This window comes from Culex pipiens, chromosome 3, assembly GCF_016801865.2.
Source record: "Culex pipiens pallens isolate TS chromosome 3, TS_CPP_V2, whole genome shotgun sequence".
In the NCBI taxonomy this organism is placed as follows: Eukaryota; Metazoa; Arthropoda; class Insecta; order Diptera; family Culicidae; genus Culex; species Culex pipiens.
The window spans coordinates 59,865,092-59,876,971 of NC_068939.1; the positions used below are offsets into that span (position 1 = coordinate 59,865,092).

At 37.9% G+C, this 11,880-nt stretch overlaps 2 protein-coding genes across 3 annotated transcripts in view; one reads left to right on the forward strand and one right to left on the reverse strand.

The window, feature by feature from the left end:
* Nucleotides 1–4,300, forward strand: part of LOC120426133 (transcription initiation factor TFIID subunit 2) — a 7,558-nt gene extending 3,258 nt beyond the window's left edge. Inside the window, exons 3-6 of the mRNA XM_052709894.1 lie at nt 2,072–2,695; nt 2,756–3,148; nt 3,205–3,904; nt 3,971–4,300. Coding sequence (XP_052565854.1) covers nt 2,072–2,695; nt 2,756–3,148; nt 3,205–3,904; nt 3,971–4,189 — 1,936 coding nt within the window. The 3' untranslated portion in view covers nt 4,190–4,300. The remainder of the gene's footprint in view (nt 1–2,071; nt 2,696–2,755; nt 3,149–3,204; nt 3,905–3,970) is intronic.
* A 260-nt stretch (nt 4,301–4,560) lies between these two features.
* LOC120426141 (transmembrane emp24 domain-containing protein 1) lies at nt 4,561–7,721 on the reverse strand. Of its 2 annotated transcripts, XR_008212584.1 has the most exons (4): nt 7,568–7,721; nt 7,058–7,513; nt 6,544–7,003; nt 4,561–4,604 (listed from the first exon to the last, which is right to left on the reverse strand). XR_008212584.1 is itself a non-coding variant. In XM_052710862.1 (3 exons), the coding sequence occupies exons 1-3, from the start codon at nt 7,577–7,579 to the stop codon at nt 6,782–6,784; spliced, it is 690 nt and encodes a 229-aa protein (XP_052566822.1). In that variant the 5' UTR covers nt 7,580–7,721; the 3' UTR covers nt 4,561–6,781. The 2 variants fall into 2 exon arrangements, 1 of the variants encoding a protein (XP_052566822.1); XM_052710862.1 differs by having other exon boundaries at nt 4,561–7,003.
* Between the last annotated feature and the right edge of the window lie 4,159 nt (nt 7,722–11,880).

Below are 11,880 nucleotides of genomic sequence, written 5' to 3' on the forward strand. Positions count from 1 at the left end.
ATGGTATTGCAAACTAATCAGAGAAATATACATATGGAAAATATATTTTTTGTAAGTTTTATTTGATTTTTGCATATTCATCTATATATAATTTTTGAAAATATAGGTATAACAATTTTTTCACAATTGGCAGCGTTGGTTTATTTTAAATTTTACCGTGTCAATCATGTTAGAAACACAATTAAACCAGCTAGAAAAATAAAAATCTTCGAAAAAAAAAGCATAAGAGGTTAATGCGATGTTAACATTATGAATTTTATGATTTGACTTTGATAGGTTTGATATTTTTCCGCAAAATGAAGAGTAAAAATTGAATACGTACGGAATGGTATGAAATCATACTGATCGTGGTAGAGAAGTGCTCAAAGTACCTCATGAAGAACTTTTCATGAAATTTTGAAAAGTTTAAAAAGTTAGTTAACTATAACTAAGAAAATGTTGATAAATAGCATTATTTTCATCTTCTCAACGTGTCATGATTTTTTCAATGAACATGATTTTGAATCGTAAAACGGAATGCATTTTCGGATTCTTCGGTTAATCTTCTACTAGGAAAAGGTAAAATAAGTAATATAAATATTATTAAATATTATTTGTTTTTGAAACATAATTTAAAAAAAATCTCATAATTTAAAGGCATTTCCAGTAAAACAAATTTCATATAAATTGTGAAAACTTTTTATTCATTCTTTAAATTCAGTTATACATGTTATATAAATCCATAATTTAATAAACAAAACTAGTTTCAACGAATTTCAGGCAAAGTTCTGAATTTTAAACAAAATTACTAAAAATTTATATGTATTATATTAAAAAGCTTATAAACATAATTAACTAAGTATTGACATAAATGATTTTCTTAAAAATTATATCAGCAACCTAAGTGATGGTAAGTTCGAAGTAAAAATAATGTTTGAAAACCTCAAATCTGCTTTTAACAAGACAAACTATGACTATCAAAGGCACCCTGGTATTCAAACAAAGATTTTTTTCAAATATTAGATTGTTTTTAAAGTGCAAGTAGTTAAACTTTTTGTCAAGCAACTGTAAAGTTTAACATGACAGATGAGAAAGTTTCACACCAAGTTACAAGCTATAATCTTCCTTTAAAATTTCTTTATTGTTTAATAATATTTGAACATAAGCTCTGCATAAAATCTAGAACCTTTTTTCATTGTAACTTGTTATGTATCTGTGTCATTCATTTAATTTTAAGATAAGGTGTTTTTATTGCGAGTAATAACGGGTTGTCTTTTATGTTCTAATGCTTGAACAATTAGGTCGTAAGAATATGCAAATTGTAAATAGGACAGAGACCTGCTAAAGATGCGTGAGTTTCCATTCAATATGATTAAAACACGTTTTCAAATTCAAATCCATTGTTTCATCATAATTGTTTAATTTCTGAAATAAATATTTTACAAATTATAATCGTGGATAGGCCCTTTGGTTTATCAAACCGAGTTTTTGTAAGTGTGCGTGTTGCCGCCGCACGCCGCAATTCGAGTTGTCCAAATTTCAACCAATCAGAGTGTGGGTCCAAAATAGGTTCAGCGATGTCTCCAAAATACATTCAATAAGTCCAAAAAGCATCCATAAATGTTTCACTTGAAATGCTTATTACAATGGAATGGTTAAATTATTTTAAATTTTCTATAGTACACTTTGTTAAGCATAAATTAAGGCACAAAACAATCCTGAAACGAGCCAAATTAGTTAGACCGTTCCTGAGAACTATGCGAAATATGTTGACGCTTTGCATAGTAGGTCCAAAATAGGGCCATATACCCTATTATAATAATTTGTCAATATTTGGTGCTAGATATTTCACCAAACTGTTGAAGTGCTCTTCCTATAGCATCATCGCTCGAAAGGCACATAGACCAACGACAGAACAGTTATTCGATATCTAGACTATCCAATCGATCCAATTGATCGATTGGTATATCTAATGTATTTCCTGTTGAAAATTGAAGCCCGATTGAAAATACCTTCCTGCATAGCACATTTGCTCGCAAGGCACACCGGCGGTATAATGTTGATGAAAGTATCATTTATTCCCACCTTCCAGCGAATCCCCCGTGCTGTGGATCCGCCTCGACCCGGAGATGACCCTGCTGCGTTCCGTTCACATCGAGCAGCCCGACTTCCAGTGGCAGTTCCAGCTGCGCCACGAGCGCGACGTGACCGCCCAGCTGGATTCGATCGCCGCCCTCGAACGGTACGCCTCGCCGGCGACTCGGCTCGCCCTCACCGATACCATAGAGAACGAGCAGATTTTCTACGAAGTGCGCTGCAAGGCCGCGCTCTGCCTGACCAAGGTGGCCAACTCGATGGTCACTTCGTGGCAGGGTCCGCCGGCCATGTTGACGATATTTAAAAAGTTCTTCGGCTCCTTTTCGGCGCCGCACATTATCAGGCAGAACAACTTCACGAACTTTCAGCACTACTTTCTGCAAAAGACCATTCCGGTGGCGATGGCGGGGTTGCGGACGGCGCACGGAATCTGTCCGCCGGAGGTGATCCGGTTTTTGCTGGACTTGTTCAAGTACAACGATAACACCAAGAATCACTACTCGGACAATTACTACCGGGCGGCGCTGGTTGAGGCGTTGGGGAACTCGATCACGCCGGTAGTTTCGATGGTGCACCAGGGAATGGCGTTGACGTCGGAGAACTTGTCCGCGGATTCAAAGTGAGTTTTGGCCGGGGAATGCCGGTTTGTTGTACGAAGGTTAATGAATTTCATTTTCAGGTTGGTCCTCGAAGAGGTCACCAGGATATTGAACTTGGAGAAGCACCTTCCCTCGTACAAGTACACCGTGTCGATTGCGTGCCTCAAGGTGATCCGGAAGCTGCAAAAGTGTGGCCACTTACCCACGAATCCGAAAATCTACCGAAGTTACGCCGAGTACGGGCAGTACATTGACGTTCGGGTGGCCGCCATGGAGTGTTTGGTGGACTATGTGAAAATCGACGGCCGCTGGGAGGACCTGGAGAATTTGATCGACCTGCTGGAGACGGATCCGGATCCGATGGCGCGCCACAGGCTGGGCAGGTTGCTCATCGAGAACCTTCCGTTTGATAAGGGCAATCGACACCGGCTGGATCGGGAGGAGCTGGCACTGCGCATCTGGAACAACATGAAGTAAGAATCAATTTTAAAATTGGGTAACTTATTTACTAAAACCTCCCCTCTTTCAGTGGTCTCCTGTCCCACGACACGCGCCTCCGCTGCGACATGGTCGATCTGTACTACACGCTGTACGGAACGCGCGTGCCAAACTGTCTGCCCAACCCGGAGCTCGCCTCGATCCTGAAGCCGCAGAAACTGGCCTCGTCATTCGCCGCCGTGGCCAACCGCGAACGAACCGACTCCGAGCGCGAGCGTGACCAGCTGGCGGAAATCGAGCTCGAGTCCATGTCCCAGAAGCGCCAGCGTTCGCTCAGCCCGCTGGACGTGAAACCCCTCGACCTGATCGACATTGGCCCAACGGAGTTGCTCATCCCGTCGATCCGGAGCCGCGAAGGTTCGCCAATGGGCATCGGAGAGGAGGAAATCCGCGACGAAATAATCCTCGAAACGGTCGACTCCAACATCAAGACCGAAATCGTCGAAATGGTCGACCGGCAGTCCGACCTCAAAGAGGAAATCGTCGACCTGGACGACCAAAACTCCATCACCATGGTCAGCACGGAACCGCCGCCGGTGAAAAAGTCCAAAACCGACTTCTACTCGGACAACTCGATCTCGCTGCCGGGAATCACGCCGAGCAGCAGCTCCGTCACCGGTCCGACCGGCTTCGAGCCGGGCATGTTCGGCAGCAGCAGCAAATCGTCCGAAACGGTCGTTCCGACGGTCGCGTCCGAACCGAGCGTCAGCAGCAAATCCGACGGAAGCAAGGTAAGACCAGAAATTCGCTTCCGCAAAAATCAGACCTTACCCCTTACAAAATCTCCTCCCTTTCAGAAAAAGAAAAAGAAGGACAAGAAAAAGCACAAGCATAAGCACAAACACAAGCACAACAAGGACAAGGATCGGGACCGCGAAAAGGACCGCGAGAAGAGCAAGGAAAAGAAGGACCCGAGCATCGTGCGGCTGATCAAGGAGGACACGCAGGAAACGCTCAGCTCGGCGGACAGCTCCAGCCGGGACAGTAATCCGACGACGTTGGATTTGACGTTGTGAATGTGCGTATTTTTTTTAAATTTAATTTCCCCGCTCTAATGATTATGGTTTATATGTGTTTTGAGACAGATGAAAATACATTTATGTCTAAGGTATCGTGTAAACAAGAAATATGATTTATGAAGTTTATTTCAGTACCGAAATTCCATCAATGACAAGACTTACCTCAGCAATGCAGCGCAAAATTAGATAAACTTTGAAATTTTAGAATTTTTGAAAGTATTGGGTTGGTGACTGTCAACGCTTCATACAAAAAAGTATCATATGTAAAACTGGAAAACTGCATTTTCGGATTCTTTGGACAATTTTACACCTCAGATAGATAGAAATTCAAGAAGAGGGACTTTCTCTACAATTTAAACACCACGTGCTAAAAACCGACGCTGTGTATATTTATCGATTGACACACTCGCACCTGAGCAATTCTCTACAAAACCGGCCGATTTCGACCATTTTTATTTTTTGTATTTTTTGATTTGGCTCAAACTTTGTGGGGGCCTTCCCTATGACCAAAGAAGCCATTTTGCATCATTAGTTTGTCCATTTAAATTTCCATAAAAATTTGGCAGCTGTTCATACAAAAATGGTACGTAAATATTCGAAAATCTGTAACTTTTGAAGGAATTTTTTGATCAATTTGGTGTCTTCGGCAAAGTTGTAGGTATTGTTAAGGACTATTTAGAAAAAAATAGGTACACGGAAAAAAAAATTTCCCGATTTTTTTATTAACTTTTTTTTTTACAAAAACTCAAATTCCCAAAATACGTATTTTTTGATTTTCGAGATTTTTTGATAAGTTTTAGGGGACAAAAATCCGCAACTTTTGAGCTATAGAGAAACATGGTCAAAAAATCTGCCGCCGAGTTATAATTTTTGAAAAACTTGTGATTTTTGGAAAAAATCGAAATTTCATACATAAAATTTTTTTGACCTCATTTTTTTATGCAAAATTGAATTTGCAATCGAAAATTACTTTACAGATTTTTTGATAAAGAGCCCCGTTTTCAAGATATAGCCACCGAAAGTTTGATTTCAGCGAAATATTTGCAGTTTTTCGATTTTTAAAAATAGTGACCATTAGTGACCATTTCTAAAAATATTTTTTTTGAAAAGTTCAGAAAATTTGCTATAAAATTGTCTAAGAGACACCGAAGATTGGACCTCTGGTTGTTGAGATACAGCGGCTTAAAGAAAAAGAAACACGAAAATTGAAGTTTTCTAAGTCTCACCCAAACAGCCCACGATTTTCTAATGACGATATCTCAGCAACTAATGGTTCAATTTTCAATGTTAATACATAAAACATTCATGAAATTTTCCGATCTTTTCGAAAAAAATATTTTGAAAAAAATTAAATCAAGACTAACATTTTAAAAGGGCCAAACATTGAATATTATGCCCATTTGAAATGTTAGTCTTGATTTATAAATTTTCAAAATATTTTTTTCGAAAAGATCGGAAAATTTCACGAATGTTTCATGTATTAACATTGAAAATTGAACCATTAATTGCTGAGATATCGTCATTAGAAAATCGTGGGCTGTTTGGGTGAGACTTAGAAAACTTCAATTTTCGTGTTTCTTTTTCTTTAAGCCGCTGTATCTCAACAACCAGAGGTCCAATCTTCGATGTCTCTTAGACAATTTTATAGAAAATTTTCTGAACTTTTAAAAAAAAAATATTTTTAGGGATGGTCACTCATGGTCACTACTTTTAAAAATCGAAAAACTGCAAATATTTCGCTGAAATCAAACTTTCGGTGGCTATATCTTGAAAACGGGGCTCTTTATCAAAAAATCTGTAAAGTAATTTTCGATTGCAAATTCAATTTTGCATAAAAAAATGAGGTCAAAAAAATTTTATGTATGAAATTTCGATTTTTTCCAAAAATCTCCAGTTTTTCAAAAAATCATAACTCGGCGGCAGATTTTTTGACCATGTTTCTCTATAGCTCAAAAGTTGCGGATTTTAGTTCCCTAAAACATATCAAAAAATCTCGAAAATCAAAAAATACGTATTTTGGGAATTTTAGTTTTTGTGAAAAAAAAGTTAATAAAAAAATCGGGAAATTTTTTTTTCCGTGTACCTATTTTTTTCTAAATAGTCCTTAACAATACCTACAACTTTGCCGAAGACACCAAATTGATCAAAAAATTCCTTCAAAAGTTACAGATTTTCGAATATTTACGTACCATTTTTGTATGAACAGCTGCCAAATTTGTATGGAAATTTATATGGACAAACTAATGATGCAAAATGGCTTCTTTGGTCATAGGGAAGGCCCCCACAAAGTTTGAGCCAAATCAAAAAATACAAATAAAATCCATTTCCGGTTTTGGTAGAGAATTGCTCACCTGCTAAAAACTTTGGTATTTGGACAAGATCCTTTGCGCTATGAGTTCGTTTAACGTACCGTTTTTTGTGTTATTCAATGGCACATTTTAAATTTACTGGGAAAAGTGTTTGTTTTTTTTTCTAGCAGGAAAAGTTAAATATGACTGAGACAGAGAGCAGAATTAAAACCGATTGTTTTTCGGAAGAAGAGGAGTAGCAAAAAACTCGGTGAGATTCGGCCGGGAAGTAAAGACCAACTTACATTTTGCTCCACAGTTTGTGCGCTTTTGATTCCGTGTCGAAGAGGCTTTTCACCATCACGACCTGGCAGAAGCCAACGCCGAGCATTATGATGATCTGGAAAAAGGACCACGCGTTCACCTTGAAGTAGTTTTCCTCGGCCATGTTTCGATCGCGGGCCTCGTGCGACCGCAGCATGTCCTGGAACTGGCGCGCCTTGGTCAGATTGTTGCGAACGCGCTAAAAAGGTCAATTGTCAGTATTTCTTAAAGCATCTTAGACCACAAAGTTTACCTTTATAATATCCTCAATGTCCTGCACCTTCATGTCGTAAAATTCCTCTGGGCTAAGCCCTTCAAGGATGTCGAAATTGCTCCATCCGGCGTCCTCGTCTTCGCGTTCGATTATAATTTCGAAAAAGACCGTCTTGCTGTTCATCCGGCTGAACTCGTTGTTGAAGCAGAACGTCAGTTCCGTGTCCTGGGGCAGCTTGTACCGGTGGATGTTGTCGGACTTTTTGTAATCGGCAAATATCAACCGCCCGGACGAGTCCGTCAAATCAAAGCTGATGTCCAAATCGCCGTGCGACCCGTCAATAACCTGATACTCCAGATCCACCATCTGACCAGCGAGGCCATTTTCGTGGAAGCAATCCTTCCCCCCGGGAGCAATGATTATGGTCATCTCCTTCTGCAAACAGAGAATGCCCGGCAAAAGTGTCGCAAAAAGCACCGAAAGTAGCCAATTCACCTGAAAAATTAATCGTTTGACTATAGTTTAAACATATAAGGCACCTAAACATACCGTTATTTTCATTTTTACAGCTCAAAAATTGAGATCAATTTGAAATTTTTAAAAATTCAAGGCGATTTTGGTAAATTTGAAAATAAAACTCCGATTACAGTAGAGGCACACGTCAGATGAAGATGACAGATTCGCGATGCAATTAGGGAGTGTCATTTTCCGACGCAACTCTTGGATGAAAACATTTATTTGAGCACGGAAAAAATGGACGTCAATTGAATGAATTTGCTTTGTCGGAGTAAATGCTGCACAACATATATGTGAGCAGTTCTCTAGGATTTCGGTCATTCGATTTTTTTTTGTATTTTTTAATCCGACTGAAACTTTTTTGGTGGCTTCGGTACGCCCAAAGAAGCCATTTTGCAGTTAGTCCATATAATTTTCCATACAAATTTGGCAGCTGTCCATACAAAAATGAAGTATGAAAATTCAAAAATCTGTATCTTTTGAAGGAATTTTTTGATCGATTTGGTGTCTTCGCCAAAGTTGTAGGTATGGATATGGACTACACTGGAAAAAAATGATGCACGGTAAAAAAAAATTGGTGATTTTTTTATTTAACTTTTTATCACTAAAACTTGATTTGCAAAAAACACTATTTTTAATTTTTTTTATTTTTTGATATGTTTTAGAGGACATCAAATGCCAACTTTTCAGAAATTTTCAGGTTGTGCAAAAAACCATTGACTGAGTTATGATTTTTTAATCAATAGTGATTTTTTTCAAAAAATCGAAATTTCAGTCGCAAAAAAATTTTAACTTCATTTTTCGATGTAAAATCAAATTTGCAATCAAAAAGTACTTTAGTGAAATTTTGATAAAGTGCACCGTTTTCAAGTTAAAGCCATATTTAGGTGACTTTTTTGAAAATAGTCAAAAATTTTCATTTTTTTAAAATAGTGCACATGTTTGCCAACATTTGAAAAAAATAATTTTGAAATGCTGAGAAAATTCTATATATTTTGCTTCTTCGGACTTTGTTGATACGACCTTTAGTTACTGAGATATTGCAATGCAAAGGTTTAAAAACAGGAAAATTGATGTTTTCTAAGTCTCACCCAAACAGCCCACCATTTTTCAATGTCTATATCTCAGCAACTAATGGTCCGATTTTTAATGTTAAATCATGAAACATTTGTGAAATTTTCCGATCTTTTCGAAAACAATATTTTCAAAATTTTCAAATCAAGACTAACTTTTTAAATGGGCGTAATAGTGAACGAACCCTTTTAAAATGTTAGTCTTGATTTGAAAATTTTGAAAATATTGTTTTTGAAAAGATCGGAAAATTTCACAAATGTTTCATATTTTAACATTGAAAATCGGACCATTAGTTGCTGAGATATAGACATTGAAAAATGGTGGGCTGTTTGGGTGAGACTTAGAAAACATCAATTTTCCTGTTTTTAAACCTTTGCATTGCAATATCTCAGCAACTAAAGGTCGTACCAACAAAGTCCGAAGAAGCAAAATATAGAGAATTTTCTCAGCTTTTCAAAATTATTTTTTTCAAAAGTGGGCAAACATGTGCACTATTTTAAAAAAATGAAAAACTTCAACTATTTTCAAAAAAGTCACCTAAATATGGCTTTAACTTGAAAACGGTGCACTTTATCAAAATTTCACTAAAGTACTTTTTGATTGCAAATTTGATTTTACATCGAAAAATGAAGTTGAAATATTTTTGCGACCTAAATTTCGATTTTTTGAAAAATTCACTATTGATTAAAAAATTTATAACTCGGTCAATGATTTTTTGCACAACCTGGAAATTTCTGAAAAGTTGGCATTTTATGTCCTCAAAAACATATCAAAATATAAAAAAAAATTAAAATAGTGTTTTTTTGCAAATCAAGTTTTAGTAATAAAAAGTTAAATAAAAAAATCACCAATTTTTTTACCGTGTATCATTTTTTTCCAGTGTAGTCCGTATCCATACCTACAACTTTGTCGAAGACACCAAATCGATTAAAAAATTCCTTCAAAAGATACAGATTTTTGAATTTTCATACATCATTTTTGTATGGACAGCTGCCAAATTTGTATGGAAAATTATATGGACAAACTAATGATGCAAAATGGCTTCTTTGGGCATACCGAAGGCACCAAAAAAGTTTCAGTCGGATTAAAAAATACAAAAATTAAAATTGAAGAAAAAAGACCGATTTCGTAGAGAAGCACTTTCAAACTTTTAAATCTAATAATTTGGAAATGTTAACATTTTTTTTAAATTTACTTTAGAATTAAAAGTGGTTTGTTCACTAGTGTGTAACAGGATTGACAATAAAAAAACATACATTAAAAAAAATAATTAAAAATTAATAATATTTTTGTTCACACCGATAAACACTGAAATGAAAATCATGATTGGCGCTATTAGTTTAGCATATAGTTTTTTGCAGAGTGCATTGGTACATAAACGGCGAGTGCTCTGCATATTAACTATATAAGCACTACATATACATGGGTACGAGTTTGAAATATATTTTTATAAAAAGGCATTCGACACGATCGACCACAATCTGCTGTTGAAGAAGCTTGAGATGAACGGCATAAGAGGTGTTGCCCTGAATCTCATTAAGAGCTACCTGGAGAACAGAACTCAGTTTGTGGCTATTGGCGAATTTCGTAGCCAACTGGGTCCTGTAACAACCGGAGTCCCCCAAGGGAGCAATCTTGGACCGATCATGTTCCTGCTTTTCATTAATGATCTGGCCAAACTGAACCTAACTGGAAAGGTACGTTTGTTCGCCAACGACACATCAATCTTCTATAACGGAGTAGGGGAGAAATACGCTACTGTTGTAGAACAATTGCAACAGAGTATCAAGGCAGATCTTGAATTGCTCAACGACTACTTCTGCTCCAATCTCCTGTCAATGAACCTCACCAAAACGAAGTATATGTTGGTACACTCGCCCTGGATACCGATCCCCGCTCACGAACCAGTTATTGTTTGTAACCGAGTTGTCGAGGAAGTCTTCAGCTTCGAATTCCTTGGACTAACGCTGGACAGCACGACGAGTTGGGCAGCTCACGTGGATCTTCTGAAGCGCAAGCTGTCATCCCTGTGCGGCGTGCTGAGGAAGACATAATCGTTCTTGCCAACATCTGCGCTGAAAAAGCTCTACTTTGCGCTGATCCACTCCAGATTGCAATACCTAATCACCAACTGGGGACATGCCCAAGAATCGTGCCTTCAAAAACTGCAAGTCATCTAAAACAGATGCCTCAAAATCGTGTTCTGAAGACCCTTCCTCTATCCTACCCGCCTCTTGTACAATGATCCGAAAGATTCCATACTTCCTGTACGAGCAATGCACGAGTTCCAAATGTTATTGCACATTCGGAAAAACATCAACTCTCCCGACGTTACACTTGTCCGGCAAAGAATGCATGAAGGTCGTGCGAGTAGACAAGCTGGACATTTCTATTTGGTTAGAGCCAGAACCGAATTCGGCCGTAAGAAGATTGCGTTCATCGGAAGCAAGCTATACAACGCCCTCCCACAAACCTGTAAAGACTCACCTCCATTTATCAACTTTAAAAAAAACCCTGCGCGCCCACCTCAAGTCGAAAGTGTTACTTTATCTACCGAGAAGCTCACACTAAAAAAATTTTATGCTTTTTCGTTTCCGCCACCCACCGACTGCCACCCACCGACTGCCACCCACCGCCCGCCGCCCACCAACAACCGCCTGCCACCAGCCGCCCACCACCTACCACCCGCCACCCACCACCCACCGCAAACAAACCATCAACAGTCGCCCAACACACCATATACGCAACCACAGTAGAATAGTTAAAGAATAGCAATAATTTAGTTGTAATTAATGGCAACAAAATCCCTTAAAAGAGCTTAGCTCACTGGGGTTTGCCAACCTGCAAAGTGCTAACAGTAATGATTGTTAAAAATAATAAATACGTCGCTACCGAGCCTAACTCTTCAAAAAGAGTAGGTGAATGTTTCCAGCAATCAACGCTGTGAAGTGCGAAATTCGGTTTAAAAAAAAATATGATAATAACCTTTGATTTGTAGATTAGGTTGCATACCCGGACAAAAACCTACCCCACTGGGTTCCGAAATATCTCCGTGGCCAATTTACCGATTCCGGATTTCTTCGTAGATTCTGAAATAAGATTCTAGTGCATTTAACTATAAATACAATTTTTCAAATAAATACCAAAAAGAATAAAAAATAAAAAAAAAAACAAACTGTTGGCCAACTGTCGTTTTCTGTTTTCTTTAATTTTTTATGTTAGTCTGTTGTTTTGGCTCAACTATGAAAACATTTATTTCTATATGACGGAAA

Coding starts and splice junctions, on each gene's coding strand:
- LOC120426141 (XM_052710862.1), bottom strand. Junction 7,004..7,057: donor ACATTGAGGATATTATAAAG/GTAAACTTTGTG, acceptor TGACCTTTTTAG/CGCGTTCGCAACAATCTGAC.